Below are 25,999 nucleotides of genomic sequence, written 5' to 3'. Positions count from 1 at the left end.
TCAGCCAGGTAAGCATGGGGGATTGCCACCAGTTGAGAGGCGAGACTGGTGCATTCTGGTTTTTTGGAGGTCTTCTTGGAGGCAATAGAGAGCGTTGACGTTCTCTTCTACAAGGCCTGTTTCATTGATATAGTAGCAGCACTGTTCCTGAAGAAACAGACAGGTACCTCCTTTTTCTGCCATTAGCAGATCAAGGGCCCGTCGGTTCTGGAGAGTTACCTGGGCCAGCAACGTGATTTGTCGCTGGAGGGAGGCCAGGGAGGTGGCTGACGCTTCAACAGCCACATGGAGCTTGTCCTCTAGTTGAGTGGCTGAAGTGACACTGTAGCCTAGGGTACTGCTTCCTAGCCCAGCCGCCGCTAGAGAGGATGCTAGAGGGAGGCCAACGACCATTGGAAGGAAGACTGCTCATCTGTTTCGGTGATTAGGCGAAGGTGGAAGGAGGGATAGGAGTTCGGCCTGTCCGTATACTTCTAACTGCAGGACCAAAGTGACAGGCACACAAGGGAAGGGGAAGGAGGCATTAATAACTTTGGTTAAGGTTCTATTACACCAGAAGTATCCTCCTGGAGGTGCATAAAGGGAGGATTTTACTTTTACTGTGGTGTTGCAGTTGGGGCTGGAGCTGCTGGCCATCCCATAGCAGAGAGATTTTGAGAGTGTGCTTTGAACAAGGGGATACCTGTTAAGGTGGTGCCAGGCCCTGTAGGCGATTGTGACAGATTGAACCCGGACCGGAGGGGAACTGCGGCTAAGGGGGGGTTGTTGAGAGAGGCACATAAAAAGCAGTTGGTGAAATTTATGGCTTTGGTTAAATTTAACATGTTAGCTCCCTGCTGTACTAGAGTTAGCCAGGAGAAAGGTCAGGAAGTGCTATCTGAGGGTTTGAATTGGTCAGTCAGGGTAGCTTCATTCTGTAGGATGGTATGGCCTACCGAGCTGAGTTGTTCTATTACTTCAGGGATGATGCAGGTATAGGACTAGAATATTAGCCATGTTCCCTGAGGGTGGCTCCAGGTATAATCTTCATAGACTTTTCCAGACACTCCTACATCCCAACGACCGTGCCAAGGGTCGCGGATGTTGAGGGCTAAGGAACCATTGCTGAAGTGAATGAGCATGCAATTAGGACGGCTTAGAGGCTGTGGCTTGTGAATAACACAAGAGCTGTGTGGGCACCCCCCATAGGTGGTGTTCCACCAATGACAGTAGTCCTTGGTTTGCTCATATAGAAATCACAACCCATGCCTAAAGTGAAACCCATGATCGTGACTGAGTACGGTGCTTTTACTGTGTGGGATGAGGATGGAGACAGTAGACTGACAGCCACCTGTTTGGCAGTTTGCCTGTGCAAGATAATGGGTCCTAGTGGTGGGGCCCTCGGTCCAGGATTCCTGGGCTGCAAAGATCCTGGTTTGAGCTCTCAGAGGAGAACACTGTCACCTGGTTGGAGAGGCATCACTGGGTAGGGGTCTTCTGGTCCTGGAACAACAGGGAGGGTGCGATCCGCGTGTTCCCTAAGCAGGTGGCGGAGAAGAGAGAGGAAGGGAAGGTAGGAAGCCAGTGGGGGCGGTTTTACAGGGAGATTGTGAGAAACCAGGAAAGGCCGGCTATACAGCAATTTGAAGGGGCTAAGGCCCGTTGGCCCCCTTGGGGTGGCCCAGACCCGGGCCAGGGCAAGAGGTAGTAGGAATGTGGGCCAAGAGAGTTTTACCTCAATAGCAAGTTTGGCCAAATGGTCTTTGAGGATGCCGTGGGCCCATTCAACTTTACCCGACGACTGAGGATGGTAAGGGATGTGCAATTTCCAGGAGATGTTGAGGGACTTGGCGACTAGCTGGACTACTTGGGCCGTAAATGCTGGACCGTTGTCCGACTGGATGGTGGCAGGTAGGCCGAAGCAAGGGATGACTTCTTGAGTAAAGAGGGAGGCCACCGTGTCTGCCATCTCCCGGGAGGTGGGGAAGGCTTCAATCCAACCTGAAAAGGTATCTACAAAAGTTAGAAGGTAGCAGAGCTTTTGTGAGTGGGCATAGAGTGAAGGCAATTTGCCAGTCTTGGGCCAGCAGGTTGCCATGCATTTGGTGAGTAGGAAACTATGGCCTTAAGCCTCCCTGAGGCGAGACCTTAGAGCAAGTAACGAATGCCTTGTGTACCTGCTTAATTGTTTGTTGCAGACCTGGCGAGAAAAAGAGGGGCTGTACAAAGTGGTGTAACGCCTTAGGCCCTATATGTAAGGATTGGTGGATTTTAGCAATAATTTTAGGGGCCTGTTCCTGGGGAAGGGCGATTCTGTTATTTAGGAAGATCCAGCCCTGATTAGATTCTGTTCCCCATTTTAGTATGAGGGTCTGTTTTCCTGATGGTGAATATACAGGCTGTGTGGCCGTGGTAAGGAAGAGAACAAGGGTAGGGGTCAACTTGGCATTAAAGATCTTGCTGCTGCATCTGCCCACGCATTGCCCCAGGAGACGGCATCATGCTGGGCCCGGCGTCCTCGGCAGTGTATGACTGCAACTTCCCAGGGCAATGATAAGGCCTGTAAAAGGTTGGAGATCTGTGTAGCATTGATTATGGGGGACCTCGTTGTGGTAAGGAATCCCCATTCTCTCCAGAGGGCAGAGTGGCAATGGGTAATAAGAAAAGCATATTTTGAGTCAGTAGAGATATTTGCTTGCTTTCCCTGTGCTAGTGTAAGAGCTCGGATTAGGGCAATGAGCACTGCCTTTTGTGATGTGGTTAATGAGTAGTTCCTGGGCCAGCAGGTGGGTGTTGATAGGCTTCAGGCCTTGACTGGGTTTTCGAGATGGGGAACTGAGGACGTGAAGGAAAGTGGGTAGGGTCTTTGAGAAGTATTTTAACCGGGGTACGATGTTTGGCTACTACAGGCTTGGAAGTATCCCATATGAGGGGATTAACTACGTCAGGAGGGATAGGGGGTTGGGGCGAGGAGTTAAGACAGGGCATGGTGTCGGTTAGGAGTGGCAGTAGGAGGTGGGCGGATGATGGGCTTGAGTGTGGGGTGCCAGTGAGTTGGAGAGTGGCCCCCACAGTCTGGAGAATGTCTCGTCCTAAAAGGGGGACTGGGCACGAGGGTATGATTAAAAAGGAGTGGGAAAAGGGGTGTCCCTCGAGGACACAGGCTAAAGGATGGGTTTGATTAGGACAGGAAGGCTTACCATCAATTCCCATGACTGAAACCTGGGAAGGTATGCTAGGTCCTGAGTAGGAAGGCAATACAGAATAGGTAGCCCCCATGTCCACTTAAGAAGGAAATGGACTTACCCGCTACCTGCAGTGTTACCCTGAGCTTAGCGAGGGTGATGGGGGTCCTCGAGTCTGGGCCTTGTCAGTCGTCCAGCAAGCCAAGAAGTTCCAGTGATAGGACCACCTCCTGTGGACTGGCCTGCCCTCCGCATAGAGGTGTGGGGGGTGAGCCTGTAGTCTGGGATGGGCAGTCAACCTTCCAGTGTCCAGCCTGTTTGCAGCTCGGGCAGGGTCCGGGAGGTGGAATGAGGACAGGGGCACTATCGTGCCCAGTGTCCCTCTTGGCCACATTTGAAGCAGGGTCCGGGCGGGACCCTTGAAGAATTTTGGGAGGGTTTTGATGGACCCCCTCCACCAGATGCTTGATGGGCTGCCGGCCTCAGGGCTGCTACAAGAGCTTGGGTTCGGAGGCTCACCTTTTGCTGTAGACGGGCCTGGCAGGTGGCCTCAGCCTTTTCCTCTTGGCCATTAAAAACTTTAAATGCCATGTTTACCAGGTCTCGTATGGGAGGTTTCGGGGCCCTTCTCAGCCTTTTAATTTTCTTTCTAATGTCAGCTGCTGACTGAGAGATGAAATGGGTGGCTAGAACTGTAGCCCCCGCTAAAGAGGCCAGGTCCAGCCGGGTATGAAGGATCATGGCATTAGTTAATTGGTCAAGGAAGGTGGCTAGGTTTTCAGTAGGACCCTGAGTTATTTCCCTTAACTTCTCATAATTAACTACCTTTTGGGCTACGCTTTGCATGCCTGCTAGGAGGCACTATAGCATTTGGTCTCAGTGGTGGTGGCCATCTTAACCAGTTTGATAGTTCCAATTAGGGTCAGCCTCGAGGACTGCCGCTGCCCCCACCGGCATTTGGTTGTTGGTTAGATGTACCTGATCAGCGTGTGCCCGGGCTGCTGTAAGGATTCGGTCCCGCTCGTCTGGGCTGAGGGTGGAGGATAGGATTATATACATGTCATGCCAGGTTAGGTCATATGCCTGGGTAAGATAGCTGAACTCTTTGGTGTAGGCAGTCAGGTTAGTGGAGAAAGACCCCAGGCACTTCTCAATAGCTGATAGGTCAGAGAGAGAAAACGGAACGTGCACTCATACAACTCCCTTGGCCCCGGCTACCTCACACAAAGGGCAGAGGAGTGGGGAGTCGTGAGAGTGGGTACAAGCACTGACAGGGGAAGTCATATTAGAGCTTTGGGGAGGAGAAGAAGAAGAGGGAGGAGGGAGTTGGGGCCCCTCATAAGGAGGAGGGTTGGTAAAGTGGGCAGAGCAGGACAGGTCTTCTGGGTTTTCGGAGAGTGCAGAGGCAGGTGGGGCTGAGGGCAAAGGCGGGGTTTTGGCTAACAGGACCTGGGCGGAGGAGCAAGAGGAGCAGAGGGCGGGTCGGGAGCGCAGATACCAAAAGGCCTGGACATAGGGGACCTCCGACCACTTGCCATTTCTTTGGCAAACATTATCTAAATCTGTCAGGACATTGAAGTCAAGTGTGCCCTCTGGAGGCCACTTAGACTGGTTGTCCAGGGAGTACTGTGGCTAGGGAGAGGAAGAGCAGCCTTTTCTTTTTTATGGAAAGGCCCAGTTTGGGTAAATTTTGGACTAGACATCCCAATGGCGACTTGGGGTCTAGGCAGGACTCCTGATTACCCATAGTTCACTCTCTGTTGCAGGGTAGTCAGGGGTGAGGAAGGGTTATAAAAAGATATTATATCCAACATGGGCAGAAATACTCCTGTCCCAGAGGGGGTGGCTCAGAGAACCTACAGGCTACAATGATTATAATAAGAAAGAAAATAAAAAGAGACAGGGCTAGGGCTACTTGCCACATGGCAGAATTAGAGGAAGTGAGGCCTCAGTAATAGAAGAAGAAGAGGAAAAGGAAAGAGAACAGAGTTACTTCTAAGGGCATGAATTCAGTAAAGGTTCCCTGCAGCCAGTGATCTGTTATCCACTGAAGGAGATCCTCCACTTTAAGGGAAACCGGCTTGCTCCACGCTATGTTAGCTAATAAGAGTTGGACAAATTGGGTAAACAGACAGGTGAGACAGAACCCTATAGAAGGTTGACAGACAGACAAAAGGGGTGAGGAGTTCCCCAGATGGGAGACCAACTCGATGCCTTCCTGGCCACATCCCCGAAGGGATGTTTCAGGGCGTCTTGGCTAAGGTGTACCCGTATAACCCCCGGGCCTGGTCACCTTCAGGTTTCTGAGGTGAATCACCGTTATGCCTTATGGTGTCCCTGTGGAACCGCGAGTTGAGGCCCACACAAGCCCCGTAGCCATTAAGCTGTGGGACCACACATAAACACACTCACTCACTCACTAGTGCTGAGGTTAGGAGGAGAAACTGAAAGTACAGTTACTTAATTAACAGGAGTTTATATGCCAAAGGGCTGGCTTGAGATAGACGTTTTGTGCTGTAAGCCGAGGGTTTGGTCCTGCTGTTGGGCCGGGCCCAGGTTTGCAGACGGGGTTTCTGATTACCCAAACCTCAGCCACTGCTGCGGGGATGATCAGAAGGGCAGATCAGTGTCCCGGACCACACTACCAAGCACCAGAGGCTGCGAGAGGGATCAGGAAGGTGGGGACGTCTCCCTCAGATTCCTGACCCCAGGAAAACCCCTTACAGGGAGAAGACAAGAGTGTAGGGATGTCTCCTCTACACTCGTCTCGAGACGAGGCTGGGGCCTAAGCCCACAGCGAGAGACGAGGAGTCCCCGACACGACCACGATTACGAGCAGGGAGTCCATGAGGCAAGCAGTAGGGGAGGCTATGGGTAACAGAAGTCTTACCTAATGGCGGAGTGGCTCCCTGGTCCAGCTTTGGGTGGAGGAGTCAGTTTCCCCCAGGAGGGGTCTTACAACTCCTCCCGGGTTTTGGCACCACTTGTAAGGGTCATTGCCGAGTTTAAAATGAGGAAACTGAGGCCAGTATAAGAAAATTAAATGCCAATTTATTCAGCTCCTGGGCAACGTTCTAGGGTCCCAGGGAAAGGGGCCAGAGAAGTTGCACTGACTTCCTGAGGAGTAGGGTTTTTATAGCTCTAGCGAGCGAGGAGGAACAGGGTGCTCTGACTGGTTATGGGGGAGCGGGACATGAACGGGGCAAGCTGCAGCTCGGGTTACATTAGCCAGATCCTTCCAGGACAGCATGTGCTCCTGAGGCAGGTTCTGGGCGCAGAGAGGTGAGGTAGGTTCCGGGCGCAGAGATGGGTGGGTATGTCCGAGCTCCTGGCGAGGCAACTGGCCTTACAGAGATGTTGATGTTAATTTACTATTTTCTAGTTTTTGGTATTGTAGGTAAGAAGTCCAAAGCCAATATTACTTGTCCCTTGACAGTATCCCAATCTTTCTGTTAAATATTTGGCAGCTTGTAAGATTTTCTGTATATCTTTGAAATTCCAAAATTGTACCAGGACATACTTATATTTATGGTTTGTTTGTTTGTTTTCACCTGTACATGTCAAGAAATGTTTTTCTTTTTTAAAATCACTCTTGCCTGGAATTCAGTAAACCTTTCAATCTCCAACTCTTCTCAAATAAATGAAATCTTTCTCTTTTCCTTCTCTATCTCTTATTTTATTTCCTTATGGAATTCCTATTGGTAATATATCAGTCTCTTGCTGTCTTATTTTCTGCATGAATTCCATCTTTTGTACATTTGTACAGTCCTTGGAGATGTTTCTGCCACTTGATCTTCCAAGCAACTAATTGCATTTTTGACAGGGACTATACTTACCTTCATCTATTAAATCTTAAAAAAAAAAAAAAAAAAAAATCAGGGACTTTGGCAAGATGGCCGAATAGGAACATCTCTGGAGTGCAGTTCCCAGTGAGAGCAACGCAGAGGGTGAGTACCACATTTCCAAATGAGGTACCAGGTGCTCAATGGGACTGGTGGCACATTGGGTGTAGCCCAAGAAGGGCAAACCAAGGCAGAGTAGGACACTGCCCCACCTGGAAAGGGCAATCCCTGGAGGACTCCCCTCCCTACCCAACAGAGGCCATTGGGGGACTTTTCCATCCACTCCAGCACTCCAGTTCAGATACTGCACTTCTCTAGCAGTTTTTACCACCCACAGACCAGGAGATTCCCAGGCCAAAAAGTACCAGGAGTTTCCAGCACGGCAGTTTCAGGCAGCGCTGCAATTTCCACACAAAAACTCACACAAATCTGGGCAGCCGTTTTAACTGGTGCCTGGAATGCCTGGAAGACAGAGCCGCCAAATCAACTGAAAAAGAGGGGGCTGAAAGCAGGGAGCCAGGAGATCTGGCTCGGCAGGTCCCACTCCCACAAAGACCAGCAATCTGAAATGCTCTGGATTGAGAGCTTTGCAGCAAATGCAGCTTGACCTGGGACAGTCCAGCTCTGTGGGGGGGAAGGGTGTCTGCCATTATCAAGGCAGTCCACCACTACCAAGGCAGTCTGCCATTACTGAGGCAGTCTGCCATTACTGAGGCAGTCCACCATTACCGAAGCAGTCTGCCATTACTGATGCAGTCCATTACCAAGGCAGTCCACCATTACTGTGGCAAACTGCCATTGCCAAGGCAGTTCTAACTGTACCTCTGTAAACAAAACCACAAGGAAGTTTACATAGCAGCTGGGCAGAGCCTGTTGCAGCTCAGCAATGCCTCTGCTACAGACTGAATAGAATACCTCTTTGCTGGGCAGGGTATCTCTGAAAAAAGGCAGCAGCATATCAGGAACTTATAAATAAAGCCCCACCTTCCCAGGACACAGCACCTGAGAAAAGAGGCGGTTATAAGTTCTGCTGCATCAGACTTAAACGTACCTGCCCAGCAGCTCTGAACAGAGCAACAGGGCTCCCAGCACAGCACTTGAGCTCTGATAAGGGACAGACTGTCCTCAAGTGGCACCCTGACCCCTGTATATCCAAAGAGGCACCTCATACAGAAGAGCTCTGGCTGACATCTGGTAGGTACCCTTCTGGGACGAAGATAACAAAAGAAGAAACTGGCAGCAACCCTTACTGTTCTGCTGCCCCTGCGGGTGATTCCCAGGCAAGCAGGGTCTGGAGTGGACCTCCAGTAGTCCTACAGCCGAGGGACCTGACTGTTAGAAGTAAAACTAAAAAACAGAGAGAAATAGCTTCAACATCAACAAAAAGGACGTCCACTCAGAGACCCCATCCAAAAGTCATCAACTACAAAGAACACAGGTAGATAAGTCCACAAAGATGGGAAGAAACCAGCACATAAAGGATGAAAACACCCAAAACCAGAACGCCTGTCCTCCTCCAAGGGATCACAACTCATCACCAGCAAGAGAACAGAGCTGGATGGAGAATGAGTCTGATAAATTGACAGAAGCAGGCTTCAGAAGGTGGGTAATAACAAACTTCTCTGAGCTAAAAGAACATGTTCTAACCCAATGCAAAGAAACTAAGAACCTTGAAAAAAGTTTAGATGAAATGCTAACTAGAATAACCAGCTTAGAGAAAAAGATAAACAACTTGATGGAGCTAAAAAACACAGCATGAGAACTTCACAAGCCATACGCAAATTTTAATAGCTGAATCAACCAAGCAGAAGAAAGGATATCAGAGACTGAAAATCAACTCAATGAAATAAAATGAGAAGGCAAGATTAGAGAAAAAAAAGTGAAAAGAAATTGACAAAGCCTCCAAGAAATATGGGATTGTGTGAAAAGACCTAATCTATGTTTGATCAGTGTACCTGAATGTGATGGGTAGAGTGAATCCAAGCTGGAAAACACTCTTCAGGATATTATCCAGGAGAACTTCCCCAACCTAGCAAGGCAGGCCAACATTCAAGTCCAGGAAATACAGAGACCACCACAAAAGATGTTCCTCAAGAAGAGCAACCCCAGGGCACATAATGATCAGATTCACTAGGGTTGAATGAAGGAAAAAATGCTAACAGCAGCCAGAGAGAAAGGTCAAGTTACCCACAAAAGGAAGCCCATCAGACTCACAGCAGATTTCTCAGCAGAAACCCTACAAGCCAGAAGAGAGTAGTGGCCAATATTCAACATCCTTAAAGAAAAGAACCTTCAACCTAGAATTTCATGTCCAGCCAAACTAAGCTTCATAAGCAAAGGAGAAATAACTCCTTTACGGAAAAGCAATGGCTGAGAGATTTCATCACCACCACGCCTGCCTTACAAGGAGCTCCTGAAAGAAGCACTAAACATGGAAAGGAACAACCAGTACCAAACACTCCAAAAACATACCAAATGGTAGAGATCATTGACACAAGAAACTGCATCAACTAACGGGCAAAACAACCAGCCAGTAACAAAATGGCAGGATCAAATTCACACATAAGAATATTAACCTTAGGCCGGGCGCGGTGGCTCATGCCTATAATCCCAGCACTTTGGGAGGCCGAGGCGGGTGGATCACGAGGTCAAGAGATCGAGACCATCCTGGTCAACATGGTGAAACCCCGTCTCTACTAAAAATACAAAAAAAAAAAAAAAAAAAAGAATATTAACCTTAAATGTAAATGGGCTAAATGCCCCAATCAAAAGACACAGACTGGAAAATTGGATAAAAAGTTTAAGACCCACTGGTGTGCTGTATTCAGGAAACCCATCTCATGTGCAAGGACACACATAGACTCAAAATAAAGGGATGGAGGAGGACTTACCAAGTAAATGGAGAGCAAAAAAAAAGCAGGAGTTGCAATCCTAGTCTCTGATAAAATGACCTTTAAACCAACAAAGATCAAAAAGAGACAAAGAAGGGCATTACATAATGATAAAAGGATCAAGAAGAGTTAAGATCCTAAATATATACACACCCAATACAGGAGCACTCAGTTACATAAAGCAAGTTCTTAATGACCTACAAAGAGACTTAGACTCCCACACAATAATAGTGGGAAACTTTAACACTTTACCATATTAGACAGATCAACAAGACAAAATTAACAAGGATATCCAGGACTTGAATTCAGATCTGAACCAAGCAGACCTAATAGACATCTCCACCCCAAATCCACAGAATATACATTCTTCTCAGCACCACGTCGCACCTACTCTAAAATTGACCGCATAATTGGAAGTAAATCACTCCTCAGCAAATACAAAAGAACGGAAATCATAACAAACAGTCTCTCAGACCACAGTGCAATCAAATTAGAACTTAGGATTCCGAAACTAACTCAGAACCGTACAACTTCATGGAAACTGAACAACTGGCTCCTAAAAGTCGACTGGATAAACAATGAAATGAAGGCAGAAATAAAGATGCTCTTCAAAACCAACAAGAATGAAGACACAATTTACCAGAATCTCTGGGACACATTTAAAGGAATGTCTAGAGGGAAATTGAGAGCAATAAATGCCTACATGAGAAGCAAGGAAAGATCTAAAATCAACACCCTATTGTCAAAATTGAAAGACCTAGAGGGGCAAGATCAAAATTCAAAAGCTAGCAGAAGACAAGACATAACTAAGATCAGAACAGAGCTGAAGGAGATAGAGACACAAAAAAAGCCTTCAAAAAATCAATAAATCCCGGAGCTGGTTTTTTGAAAAGATCAACAAAATAGACCACTAGCCAGATTAATAAAAAAGAAAAGAGAGAATAATCAGATGCAATAAAAAACAATAAAGGGGATATCACCACCAATTCCACAAAATATAAACTACCCTCCCAAGCCTAAACCAGGGAGAAGTTGAAACCCTGAATAGACCAATAACAAGGGCTGAAGTTGAGGTAGCAATTAATAGCTTACCAACCAAAAAAAAAGTCCAGGTCCAGGTCCAGGCGGGTTCACAGCTGAATTCTACCACACGTACAAAGAGGAGCTGGTACCACTCCTTCTGAAACTATTCCAAACAATCCAAAAAGAGAGAATCCTTCCCACATTACTTTATGAGACCAACATCATCCTTATACCAAAACCCAGCAGAGACTCAACAAAAAAAAGAAAACTTCAGGCCAATATCCATGATCAACACAGATGCAAAAATCTTTAATAAAATACTGGCAAACAGTTTGCAACAGCACATCTAAAAGTTTATCCATCACGATCAAGTAGGCTTCATCCCAGGGATGCAAAGCTGGTTCAACATACACAAGTCTATAAACATAATCTACCACATAAACAGAACCAAAGACAAAAACCACATGATTATCTCAATAGATGCAGAGAAAGCCTTCAAGAGAATTCAACAGCACTTTATGCTAAAAACTCTCAATAAGCTAGGTATTGATGGAACGTATCTCAAAATAATAAAAGCTATTTATGACAAACCCACAGCCAATAGCATACTGAATGGGCAAAAACTGGAAGCATTCCCTTTGAAATCTGGCACTAGACAAGGATGCCCTCTCTCACCACTCCTATTCAATATAGTATTGGAAGTTCTAGCCAGAGCAATCAGGCAAGAAAAAGAAATAAACGGTATTCAGTTAGGAAAGGAGGAAGTCACATTGTCTCTATTTGCAGACAACATGATTGTCTATTTAGAAGACCCTATCATCTCAGCCCAAAATCTCCTGAAACTGATAAGCAACTTCAGCAAAGTCTCAGGATACAAAATTAATGTGCAGAAATCACAAAAAAAAAAAAGAAAAAAAAAAAGAAATCACAAGCATTCCTATACCCCAGTAACAGACTAACAGAGAGCCAAATCAAGAGAGAACTCCCATTCACAATTGCTACAAAGGGAATAAAATACTTAGAAATACAACTAACAAAGGATGTAAAGGACCTTTACAAGGAGGACTACAAACCACTGCTCAAGGTAGTAAGAGAGGACACAAACCAATGGAAAAACATTTCATGCTTATGGTTAGGAAGAATCAGTGTCGTAAAAATGGCCATACTGCCCAAAGTAATTTATAGATTCAATGCCATCCCCATCAAGCTACCAATGACCTTCTTCACAGAACTGGAAAAAACCACTTTAAACTTCATATGGAACCAAAAGAGAGCCCACATAGCCAAGACAATCCTAAGCAAAAAGAACAAAACTGGAGGCATCGCCCTACCTGACTTCAAACTACACTACAAGGCTACAGTAATCAAAACAGCATGGTACTGGTACCAAAACAGAGCTATAGACCAATGGAACAGAACAGAGGCCTCGGAGGCAATGCCACACATCTACAACCATCTGATCTTTGACAAACCTGACAAAAGTAATGGGGAAAGTTGCTAAATAATAATAATAAATGGTGTTGGGGAAACTGGCTAGCCATGTGCAGAAAACAGAAACCGCACCCCTTCCTGACACCTTACACTAAAATTAACACCAGATGGATTAAAGACTTAAACATTAGGCCTAACACCATAAATACCCTAGAAGAAAACCTAGGCAAAACCATTCAGGACAGAGGCATAGGCAAGGACTTCATGACTAAACACCAAAAGCATTGGCAACAAAAGCCAAAATACACAAATGGGATCTAATTAAACTCCAGAGCCTCTGTACGGCAAAAGAAACAATCATTAGAGTGAACTGGCAACCAATAGAATGTGGAACATTTTTTGCAATCTACCATCTGACAAAGGGCTAGTATCCAGAATCTACAAAGAACTAAAACAGATTTACAAGAAAAAAACAAATGACCCCATCAAAAAGTGGGCAAATTATATAAACAGACACTTTTCAAAAGAAGGCATTTATGCGGCCAACAAACATATGAAAAAATGCTCATCATCACTGGTCATTAGAGAAATGCAAATCAAAACCACATCGAGATACCATCTCATGCCAGTTAGAATGGTGATCATTAAAAAATCTGGGGACAACAGATGCTGGAGAGGATGTGGAGGAATAGGAACACTTTTACACTGTTGGTGGGAGTGTAAATTAGTTCAACCATTGTGGAAGACAGTGTTGCGATTTCTCAAGGACCTAGAAATAGAAATTCCATTTGACTGAGCAATCCCATTACTGGGTATATACCCAAAGTATTATAAATCATTCTATTATAAAGACACACGCACACGTATGTTCATTTCGGCACTGTTTACAATAGCAAAGACCTGGAACCAACCCAAATGCCCATCAATGATAGACTGGACAAGGAAATGTGGCACATATATACCATGGAATACTATGCAGCCATAAAAAATGATGAGTTGGCCAGGCGTGGTGGCTCATGCCTGTAATCCCAGCACTTTGGGAGGCTGAGGCGGGCGGATCACCTGAGGTCAGGAGTTCGAGACCAGCCTGGCCAACATGGTGAAACCCCACCTCTATTAAAAAAAAAAAAAGAGGAGTTTGTGTCCTTTGTAGGGACATAGATGAACCTGGAAACCATCATTCTCAGCAAACTGACACAATAACAGAAAATCAAACACTGAATGTTCTCACTTATAGGCGGGTGTTCAACAACGAGAACACATGGACACAGGGAGGGGAGCATCACACACTGGGGTCTGTTGTGGGTGGCTAGGGGAAGGACAGCAGAGTGTGGGGAGGTTGGGGAGGGATAACATGGGGAGGAAATGCCAGATATAGGTGATGCGGGGATGGAGGCAGCAAACCACCTTGCTATGTATGTACCTATGCGACAGTCCTGCATGATGTGCACATGTACACCAGAACCTAAAGTACAACTAAAAAAAAAATTGAAAATCACATATTTTGTTCTTTTGTTCCAGAACACAGTTTTAATGTCATAATTGAATCTGTATTAGTGTTTTGTTTTGTTTTGTTTTGTTTTGAGGCAGAGTCTCACTTTGTCCCCCAGGCTGGAGTGCAGTGGTGCAATCTCAGCTCACTGCATCTTCCACCTCCTGGGTTCAAGCAATTCTCTGTCTCAGCCTCCCGGGTAGCTGGGATTACAAGTGCCCACCACCACACCCAGCTAATTTTTGTATTTTTAGTAGAGACGGGGTTTCACCATGCTGGCCAGGCTGGTCTTGAACTCTTGACCTTGTGATCCACCTGCCTTGGCCTCCCAAAGTGTTGGGATTTACAGGCATAAGCCACCGTGCCCAGCCCACCACGCCCAGCTAATTTTTGTATTTTTAGAAGAGACAGGGTTTCACCGTGTTGCCAGGATGGTCTCTATCTCTTGACCTTGTGATCCGCCCACCTCAGCTTTCCAAAGTGCTGGGATTACAGGCATGAGCCACTGTACCTGGCATTATTATTTTTATTATTAAAATTATCTATTGTCCCAGAAGTTTTATTTCTCTAGGGGATATCCTAAATATGGTGCTCATTCTTCTACTCTCCAGTTGGTTGCTACTTAGCTTGCTGGTATTTTCCTTTGCCTACTGAAAATTCTGTTCACCCTCAGGGTACTTTGGGCCTGATGAAAATTGAATTACAGTGGAAAAGAGGATGATGAGTGGCAAAAGGAACAGAGGCGTCAGTTCCTGAATTAGCAAAGCACTAAATGGCAAGCTGCTAGTCTTCTATTAAAGTACCAAAAATAAACAGTCCAGGCCGCTGTGTTTCCTGGACAGTTTTGTTGTGAAGGGTGGACTTTCCCAGCATTTAAAGGATAGGGCAGTCTTAGTATTTTTTTAAGCAGACTTCTGACTTCTGGATCAACCTAAAAAAAAATTATAGCTTTCCCCTTGATCTGGTTCCCTACCAACCACAAATTCTTAGGCTGTGCCAGAACCTTTATCCCCAAAATTAATACTATGATGGTGTGTATCTCACTGCTGCTTCACTTACAGTAGCTTTACAATAATTCTGTAGAATCAACTTGTTGTAAGTTACAAATTACAAGGTTTATAAAATTAGCTAATTTCTTTTTGTACTAACATAAAATTGTATTTTGTTGATAGTATTCATTACCCAGTCAGTATTTTGAACCAAATTCCATGTGATGCTGCATTTGGGATGTTTTTTCCATTTACTCCATAGTAAACCATTGGCTTAGTGTAACGATAATATGATCCAGCAAGGCAAGGAGCCCAGAACTCTGAACATCAGGAACGCATCACGTGCATATTGTATAGTATTTCAGTACAACAGAATAATTTGCTTTCTTCCTAAATCAAAATGAAAAGTATTGATGAGAAATCTGTTCAAAATACGTAAGTCAAAAATACTTTAAGTACACACATTATTCAAAACAATTCTGAGATGTTTGCCCAATTAGTTTAACTTTGAAATTTATGTCAGGGTTTTTTTTTAAGTCTTTAATGTTTTACACATAGAGTCTACCTTCAATTAATGCCTGGGTACTTTTTTGGCTGCCTGTGCAATGACTGACTGAATGGCTTTAAAGGGTCTCTATGTTGATGGGCTGACCTTACATGAGTCATTTTTTAAACTTTCCTTTTGACCCTTCTCCTTGGGAGCTTGCATTCCAGAGCCAGAGTGCATGGGCAGGCCAGTGCTAGAGGAAAAGGAGAATTTTACCCAGACCCTGTAAGAGAACCTCATAGTAAATGAAGCTGTTCAGATGGGAACCAGGCCTACCTTGTCATGTGGACCTTTCATATGTAGCTCTGTGAATGTATTTAAGTACCAATCTATGATTTTCTTCTGTGTTAGTCATGAGTATTTTCCAGAATAAAAACTACCAAGCATGCTAAAATTGAACTTTGCCAGTTGTTAGGTACGTTTGTATAATTAACTTGTTAGCATAGCAGCAATAGTAATGACAAATGACTTTCTTGAAACCTTAGTTTGTTCCAAGTGCTTTATATGTATAAATAGTATGTCATTTAATCCTCATAACAACCCTATTATGGCTACTTTACAGATGAAAAACTAAGGCAAATAGAAGTTAAACAACTTGTGCATGGTTAAACATCTAGCAAGTAGTGGTGCTAAGATATTAGCTCAGGCAGTCTGACTCCAGAGTTCACATTCTAAATCTCTATGTTATGCCACCTCCTGACTAGCTTATCTCTTATAGAGTCTGTGAACGTTGTGTCTCTGGAGGTCTCAAGTTCTTCCTACCTCTGTCACACCTGGATAAAAATAGAATTTATATCCTAGATGCTATCTTGAGTCACTAACTTTCCTTCTTCCTCCCTCATTAAATAGTGCATTAAGGTAAGGGGACATGAGTAAACTTCACTGTCATGAGATATTTGTGAGAACATACGATGTCTCATTGAGAGATCATTTGGTTTCAAGTTAACAAAAACCTGCTAAAGCTAGCTTAAGCAAAGGAGATATTATGGAAGGATACAAGGTTATCTCATAAAACCCAAGAACAAGAATACAGCTAGGCCTCAAGGGGAATGAAAGGCAGGAAGCGGAAAATCAGAAACCAGGAGTATTCCCTTTTAGTTGTTCTCATTAGATGTCCATAGGGGAGAAAGGGAAAGGAAGAGTCAGGTGCTATAAATAGACAAGAATTTTTCAGAAAACAAGGGTGTGGCTAGATATGTACCCCTCAAAAAGTATATTTTCTGTTCTGCATCAATTGAAGGGAAATGCCAATTACAGGTTACGTTGCCCAGTAGATTTGTATGGATTTAAAGTATAGTAACTAAACAATTCCTTTCAGCTACTCCCAATCATCCTGTCCCTCCATAAATCTTGATTCTTGGCATTTTGTTTATTCTCAGTTGATCAGTCTCCAGTTAGGCCTTTTCAACCATTCTGACATCCAAAGGATAAGACCCTTGTTTTCATCTCTTCTCCCCAGGCCTTCGACCTATACCATCAAAGGGCCTGTTGCACTTACCTTTTCAAGTGACAGTCAGGAACCTGCCTAGTTTCCATCCCTAATGTTTATCCTGTATTCACACCCTATCTGAGTAGTTCATACCATCTCTGTTTTCCTTGTCTTTTTTTCCCTACCTTTTCTAGTCCCAATATTATGAATACCTACTGGCTTTTCCTATTTTTAGGGATTCTCCCCCCTCCATTTCCTATTAAACTCTAAATTCTTCAGCTTGAGGGTTCTTCAAAATCATGTCCCATCCTACCTATCTCAGTCATTCCACTGAAGTCCTTCACTCTAAGCAGACCATTTTCCACAATGACCTAGAAACAGCACAGGCTTAACCATTATTCCAAGGCTTTGCTAGTACAGATCCTCTTGCTTATGAAGCTCTTTCCCATTCCTTTCCTTTTCACCTCTCAGAATCAAGCTCATTTATCAGAGCTTCACTTAAGACATTCCCTCTAAAGAGTCCTATATGATCTTTCCAACACCTCAGGTAACAAATTGTCCTGGAGTACCTTGGATTCCTAGGACATCTGACGTTAGTACTAAAACAGGAATATTCCTAGGCAAACCAGGACAGTTACACATCCTCCAACACCTCATTGTCTCCCTTCATTATACTGGCTTGTTAGAACAAAAAGCCTTGTCAAATTGCCAGTAGCCACTACTTCAGCATGTGCAAGGTCCTTTCTTCATAATAAGACTTACTGCTCCTGTTAGGCAGAGACCCTTTTGACTCCCACTTCATTCAGAATATAGTGCTGTACTCAGGTTAATGCCTATTAGTGAATAAGGTGATTTAGTTTTAAGTTGGCACTATATCTGAAATCTTTTCCTTGTGTGTTAATTTATGTCTTTATTTTTTTCCAGCCCAGATGACTTACTCAATGCCTTGAATGAGGGTATCAGTCGTGCTGATGTCATCATCACATCGGGGGGTGTATCCATGGGGGAAAAGGTATGAAAGATAGGGCTCATGAAAATTTATCTACTACAATGTTCTTGCATATGGTTGATTAACTGTGGCCGGTAGGCATCTGTTATTCAAAGCCAGGCACCCACAGAGCTGAAAATCTGTGAGGCTTCAGAAATTACTGGTCTCTCTAAAAGGGATACAATGTGGGTAGGTCAGGGAGCTTACCCTCAGGAGCAACCTGGGGAATCCCACAACTTGCAGAATGGTTTTTGCTATTCCCCTGGAGACCTGATCTGTTCCTCACTCTATTGTACTATATTAGGACATCCTTTATACATGATATTTACTACCAGGGTAAAGCTCTAAGATCCTTCCTTCTGCTCAGATTTAAACATGATTCACCCCACCCCCAGACCAACCAGTTCACCCACCATATATTCCAAATCTACCAAGAATGCTTAGCTCTCCTTCCCCACAAGGAAGAAATGGAGGATTAGGCATTCCTTTTGCTCCTCTTTACAAAATAATAATAAAAATGAAAATATGGCCAGGCATAGTGTCTCATGCCTATAATTCTAGTACTTTGGGAGACTGAGGCGGGCAGGTTGCTTGAGCCCAGGAGTTCAAGACCACCTAGGCAACATGGTGAAACCCCATCACTACAAAAAATACAAAATTTAGCTGGGCATGGTAGCACGTGCCTGTAGTTCCAGCTACTTGGGGGCTGAGGTGGAAGGATCGCTTGAGCCTGGGTGGTCAAGGCTGCAGTGAGCCGAGATTGCACCTCTGTACTCCAGCCTGGGCAACAGAGCGAGACCTTGTCTAAAAAAAAAATACACACACAGACACACACTAGTTTATAGGACTAAGTATATTTGTACATGGTATATATTTATTCCTATAAAAACAATTTGAACATTTCAGTAACACTAAGTTTATATTTCTTAATGAAATGTGTTAGTGGACGATGACTATTGGGTCCATTGAATAATATTATGAAAGTAAAATATTCTTTACTAGATAACCAACCTTAATTTTTGGCTCAAAGATATTTCAGCATAAAATGTTTTGCAAGCTGATAATCCTTTTCCATATTTTCTCTCACATTAATGACTAAACTGAAAAATTACAAAAATACTGTCATAATAGCAATTTTTACTAAAATTCATATTTTCTAATAGTTTGATTTATTTTAAGCTAGATCTTTTATATATGATTGTTCTTGATCTCTGTCCTCTTGTAACTATAAAAGTGCCTAAATTTATAACCGGACTCTTTGGATAGTGAACTGTATTGACTCTGAGAACAAATGTCAGAATTTAGCAACCTGAACAGAAGAATGCCTGCCTTCCCTTCACAAACTTTAGTGTTAGAGTCTTTCAGAATAGCACTGCAGATGCTAAAAACTATAGAAGAAAACCACCTCACATTACATCCAGGAGTGAAAGTACTGAAGTGTGGGTAGGTGTTCTTATAGCAGACAGTTGCTGGGTTAGTGTTCCCTCAAAGTCTCTTTAGCCCCAGGTAGAGCAAATTGCTGCAGACTTCTCCTGAGATCACAAAGGCGAAGGCCTGAGACCTGCACTGTAGTACAGCTGAAAGAAACAATTTTCAACGTCTGTTTTCATTACCATCAAACTGCCTGTGGTACTCTCAGTATTACAAGAGCAAACCATGAAGTCAGGTCTATTTAAATGTTAAATTTGTTATTTCCAGAAGTTGTTTCATGTATAATTTCTCTTAGTTTCTAAACAGCCTAATTGTGGGACAATACCTATTTGGCAGAACTAACGTTTATCTTTTCTAGTACTTCCAGAGAGATGACAAGCTTATATCATATATAGACTTGGCAGTTGTGGCTCAGTTGTGATAAAGACAGAACACTCTCAGCCTAACCTTCATTAGTGCTAACAAAGATGTCATTTATGCCAAGGATTTGCTCACCAGTAAACAAAGCCAATATAGTTACACATATTGGTTCATTTATTTTACTCTCTGTGTGATAAGATACTTACACTAAACCTTTAATTTACTAGGGAAGAGATTTTAGGAACTGGGCATCCCACAGTATTCCTTAGGAGGTGCTAACTGTCCTTTTCTACCTCCTTGAGTGGGAATGAGATGACAGAGGAACCAGGAAGAAAGAGATAAAACATACATGCAGCAAACTCCTGCCAGCCAACAAGTTTTAATTTCAAAATGAATTTCAAGATACCTCCATAGCAAAAATAAAAGAATAAAAGATAGGAATACTTGCTTCAGCCCAGGAGCGAAGCCTGAAAACCAGTTACTAAAAGACAGGGAAATCAAGGAAAAATTCAGAAGCATTTTTTAGCAGGCATGAATATTAAGTGCAGAACCTCAGGTATGCAAGAAATGCATTTGATTCCATTTAAATCGTACTCTAAGTACCTATGCCACAGGACTGGTAGGAAATTTTATTAAGCCACAATTGGAGCTTACTATCTCAAAGAATTATGCTAAGGAATCTGAAGGTACTTAAGCAGCACCAAAGCATCAGGGAGACACACCTGGTCACTGGTCTGCACTGGATACATCTAGAGTATTCTTGTAGTGCCATTAGATCTCAAGTCTTTGCTCCTTTGGGCCATGCTAGGAGCACTAGGATCAAATGGAGGCTGGAAACCTCAGGGCAGCTAGCTTCCTTGGGTGTATTTCACAGCCATCCCTTCTAAAGCCTGACTGCTTCCCCAACATACTACCTGCTAAACAGCAGGGAGGGGGCCCCTGCTTCTTTTAAGACTCACAGACCAGTACCTTCTTCCCAACCAAGGAGAAATGATTCTTCCACAGTTATTTCCCTAAAGATCTCTCCCCTCCTTCACTTCACCCAACCCTACATAGCCTTTTCAAAGAGTTTCATTTTTACAAAACACTGAAAGCTTGTTAAATAGTTAAACAGTATCTGCCTTTTGCCCTGAAAACTAAATAATCATATACATTACTATAAGTTTTCCTCAACCTACAAAATTATTGAATAGCTCAAAGAAAATGAAAGGTGGCAGTAACCCAGAAGGATGCACTAAACTGGACGCCAATGACCTTTTTTGCCCATTTCAAAGTCTCTTAATTTTTGCTGACAGAGTCTCCACCAATCCCTATGATCAAAGTAATCACAAAGATGATAATTGATCACAAAAAAAGGCTAGATTCACAAGATTTGCCCTGATTATTTAGCAACAAGAGTGTTAATTAACCATGTAAGTCCCCTTGATTTATTTTGTAAGTCTAGAGCCACATAGCCTTAGAATATTTAAAACTAACTGGCTGGGCACATTGGCTCACACCTGTAATCCCAGCACTTTGGGAGCCCAGGGTGGGCAGATTGCTTGAGGCCAGGAGTTCAAGACCAGCCTGGCCAACATGGCAAAACCCCATCTCTACTAAAAATACAAAAATTAGCTGGGCATGGTGACACATGCCTGTACTCCCAGCTTCTTGGGAGGCTGAGGCACAAGAGCTGCCTGAACCTGGGAGGTGGAGGTTCCAGCGAGCCAAGATCATGCCACTGCACTCCAACATGGGCGACAGAACAAGGCTCTCTCAAAAAACAAAACAAAAACTAATCAACAATATTCCAAATAAACACACAAAAAAACTTTTCTTTAATATTTCACTAGTCCTTCATCATTCTTGTTCTGCTAAATGTTGAGATAGCAGTCTGCTTTCCTGAAGCCATCTGCCTCCATTCTAAAGAGTCCTGGAATTCCGAATTCAGTCCCCCAGTACTATATAAAAGTTAGCTAAACTGTATCACCTCAGAAGCCTGTACTCAAGAGGTTATTGTTTGATATGTCAATATCAATATTAAAGTGTGTATTATACTCCTTTTCCCTAATGCTCTGAATCTGTCTCTGTGGCAGGCATAAACTATTGACTATAGCTTGTAGCAGAGCTTTCAGGCAAGCATCAGAATAAAAAAAAAAAAAAAAAAAAAAAAAAGGAAATTCCCTATGAATGACAAATATTTTAGAGCTGTGCTTAATTTACTTCTATAACCAATAAGATCAGAATACAAGATAAGTAAAATTTTCTTTTGAGGTACATATGTAACTATTCACAGGAGGTTTTTTTGTTTTTGGTTTTGTTTTGTTTTTTGAGACAAAGTCTCACTCTATCACCCAGGGTGGAGTACAGTAGTCCCATCATAGTTCACTGCAGCCTTGAATTCTGGGGCTCAAGCAATTGTCCTCCTAAAGTGCTGGGATTATAGGTGTGAGCCACCATGCCAAACTAGAAGTTTTAATCAGTATTTCCTCTTAGGGTAAAATAGCAAGGGCATTGTCAGATTTCCAGGAACTTCCTGTAAAGCAAACAATTTCTGAAATATTTATATTAATAACAATTTGCCTATAAGAATCTAACCTAGGACAGACTATCTCTTCTCAGATATGGCAGCTCCTCTTATGAAACTTCAAATGAATCTAATTATTCCCAGCATTTCCTTTTATAAGATGAAAACAAATATGGGGTTTTCTAGAGGCCCTCTAGGAAATTTTAAAGATAATTTTTGGTAAGAAAAGAACATTTTTTCCTAAGTTTTGATCTGATCTTTAAAAGGGAAAGTTGAAAGAATTATCAAAAAAGAATGGGGCACTTGATAAAGACCTAAGAAACTGTTCTTGGTTATCTAATTTTTCAAAGCAACAATAAAATATTTGAAAATGAACATAGAAGGTGACGTGATTATAAATAACCTTGACTCATTCATAAATGAGGAGCCTTTGTTCTTTGCTTTTTTATCTATTTAAATAAAGAGAAAATAAACAGAAAGCACAAAAAAGCATTTACACAAAAAGAATAACCTTTCTTATTGTAGGACCGGCGTTAATCAGTGCCAAAGAAATAAGCACATCAAAACTTAGCAAACTCACTAAAATTTTAATGTTTCCCAGCTTCACTTCAGATGCAGTTATTAGAAACCAAGGCAAATGCAATCTCATAAAACTTTGTCCTTTGTTATGCTCTTTTATATTCTGGAGCAAACTGACACTTTAGAACAAAGAGTAGTCTTCACACCTGTAAAGGTCTTTGAGACTTTTTAAGTGGACCTGCAAGGTCAACGCTATTTTCATATTAATATTAAGACTTTGCCTTTTTTTTTGACACTTAACCCATTCTCTTTCCTTTTTTCTTGAGTGTATGATTGAGTTCTTCCGGCAGCTAAACTTTGTGTGGTATCTCATGAGATTGAATGAAGAGATATGAGAATCTGACTTGTGGTAATTCAGAAGTTAAAGAGATTTTCAAAATTAATAAAACAATGCATTGAAAATAAGTTACTTGGCTGGGTGTGGTGCCTCATGCCTGTAATCCCAGCACTGTGGGAGGCCAAGGTGGGTGGATCACCTGAGGTCAGGAGTTCAAGATCAGCCTGGCCAACATGGCAAACCCCATCTCTACTAAAAATACAAAAATTAGCTGCGCATGGTGGCGGGTGCCTGTAATCCCAGTAACTCGGGAGGCTGAGGGAGGAGAATCACTTTAATCCAGGAGGCAGAGGTTGCAGTGACCAAGATTTTGCCATTGCACTCCTGCCTGGGCAACAAGAGAGAGTCTCAAAAAAAAAGGAAAGAAAAGAAGTTACTTAACGTGAAGTGGTTTCATTGTTGCTATTTTCAAATGAACCAAATATTTTTTAATTTCTTAGTTTTAATTTCTAATACAGTAAATATCAATAGGTATAACTCACATAAACAAAAGCTCTTAGGGATCCTTAATGAATTTTAATTTAAGAATATATAAAGGGGTCTTGAGACCAAAAATTCTGAGAACCGGGCTTTAAGAAAAAAATATGTTATTTTTCCTTGAAAAACAGAACACATATAGTTATACTTCTCTGTCATTATTGCTCCTTATATAATTGTAACTACCCATATTAATTCTGAAATTTACAAAATAATTTCTATGTCATAAAGAAAACTAGAGAACTTAGATAATTGAGAAATAATATGTAACCATTTCAGCAGACTAGCAAACCTCATAAACACAAAGAACACAACTTTCTACTGCCACACATGTCCCTTTTACACCTTCTTAATGTAGCAAAGATGAATCAACACATTCATTAACATAACCCAAAGATATAACCTCTCTATAGCAAAGTATATTCACCTTAAAAAATACATAGTTATTAACTATATAATTTTAATTTCTATATAGTTAATAACTATATAATTTTACAAAAGTTAACTTAAAATGATGCTTAATAATAAATGCTCTAATACTCTATCTTATTTAGACATCATCTAGGTATCTGATGATGATTTATTCAATTTAATATCAGCTCAAGACTTTAAGTAAATAAAAATCTCAAGTTATTTTGAAACTGACATACTATAAAACATAATAACTATTAAAATTATAAGGATTCCAGAATTATTTGATTTCATTGATCTCAGTTTTATGCTTTTTAATAATCTTAAATATTATATAGGAAGAATGTGAGCTTATTTGACAAATAAGCCTATAGAAGTTTAGGAAAAACTAAAGTGAAATAAAATGTATACTTTTGTTATACTTAAGATTAATGTAAATAAGAGAAAGAACATGGCTGGGGTTTTTTATTGTTGTTATTTAAGTTTGCGGCTTTTGTTTTTCTGTTTATATGTACATTTTGAGACAGGGTCTCAATATTTAACTCAAGCTGGTCTCTAACATCTGGGCTTAAGCAATAATCCTCCTGCCTCAGCTTCCCAAGTAGCTAGCATTACACATACATGTCATCACACCTGACTTTTGGATTTTCTTAATAACTAAAATTATTAGGTTAGTCTCATTTGCTAAAGATTTATCCTAATTATATGAACTCAGATTCTCAATATTATAAGTAGAATATTTTCAGTGCAGCATATTTAAAATATCATAAGTTAAATTATTTAGGAATTTTAGAAATATTTTATATAAGCACTTATTATCTCTCTAAGCCAATTAGAACAGGGCAGCTTTAAAAGACAATGTGAGAGAAACCCAATAGCGCCTCCACAGGCAGACAAGCGACCTCATCAAGCAACTCCCTGACAACACAGCCAGGTAAACCCACAAAGATGGGAAAAAAACAGCGCAAAAAAGATGAAACCATCAAAGACCAGAACACCTCTTCTCCTTCAAGGGATCACAACTCCTCAACAACACACAATCACATCATGACTGAGAAAGAGTACGACGAATTGACAGAAACAGGCTTCAGAAGGTGGATAATAACAAACTTTTCTGAGCTAAAGGAACACATTCTAACTCAATGAAAAGAAATCAAAAACCTTGAAAAAAGGTTAGATGAAATGCTAACTAGAATATCCAGCTTAGAGAAGAACATAAACGACTTGATGGAGTTGAAAAACACAGCACAAGAACTACGTGAAGCAAACACAAGTTTTAATAGCCGAATCGATCAAGCAGAAGAAAGGATATCAGAGATTGAAGATCAACTCCATGAAATAAAAAGAGATGGCAAGAATAGAGAAAAAAGAGTGAAAAGAAATGAACAAAGCCTCCAAGAAATATAGGATTATGTGAAAAGACCTAACCTATGCTTGATCAGTGTACCTGAATATGATGGGGAGAATGAATCCAAGTGGGAAAACATGCTCCAGGATATTATCCAGGAGAAATTCCCAAGCCTATCAAGGCAGCCTAAATTTCAAATTCAAGAAATGCAGAGAACTCCACAAAGATATTCCTTAAGAAGAGCTACCCCAAGGCACATAATCATCAGATTCACCAGGGTTGAAATGAAGGAAAAAATGCTAAGGGCAGCCAGAGAGAAAGGTCAGGTCACCCACAGAGGGAAGCCAGTCAGACTCACAGCAGATCTCTCTGCAGAAACCCTACAAGCCAGAAGAGAGTGGAGAACAATATTCAACATCCTTAAAGAAAAGAACTTTCAACCCAGAATCTCATAACCAGCCAAACTAAGCTTCATAAGTGAAGGAGAAATAAAATCCTTTACGGACAAGCAATTACTGAGAGATTTTGTCACCACCAGACCTGCACTACAAGAGCTCCTGAAAAAAACACTAAGCACAGAAAGGAACAAGTACCAGTCACTGCAAAAGCAAACCAGTGGGCAAAGACCAAAAATGCAATGAAGAAAATGAGTCAACTAATGGGAAAGAAAACCAGCCAGTAACAAAATGGCAGGATCAAATTCACACATAACAACAGTAACATTGAATGTAAACAGCCTAAATGCCCCAATCAA

The 25,999-nt window shown here is 42.3% G+C and overlaps 1 protein-coding gene across 17 annotated transcripts in view; it reads left to right on the top strand.

Annotated features, from left to right (window-relative positions):
* GPHN (gephyrin) overlaps positions 1-25,999 on the top strand; it is a 636,323-nt gene that overhangs the window by 579,099 nt on the left and 31,225 nt on the right. For 16 of the 17 annotated variants that reach the window (XM_032246071.1, XM_032246064.1, XM_032246067.1 and 13 more), the window contains one exon: positions 17,733-17,820. The exons of the other annotated variant lie outside the window; for it this stretch is intronic. In XM_032246071.1, coding sequence (XP_032101962.1) covers positions 17,733-17,820 — 88 coding nt within the window. The remainder of the gene's footprint in view (positions 1-17,732; positions 17,821-25,999) is intronic. 17 annotated transcript variants of the gene reach the window in all.

Source organism: Sapajus apella, unplaced genomic scaffold (assembly GCF_009761245.1).
Source record: "Sapajus apella isolate SASKATOON/1434 unplaced genomic scaffold, GSC_monkey_1.0 scaffold59, whole genome shotgun sequence".
NCBI classification, from domain to species: Eukaryota; Metazoa; Chordata; class Mammalia; order Primates; family Cebidae; genus Sapajus; species Sapajus apella.
Note: the sequence above shows the minus strand (reverse complement) of the source record. Positions and strands in the feature narration are given on the sequence as shown.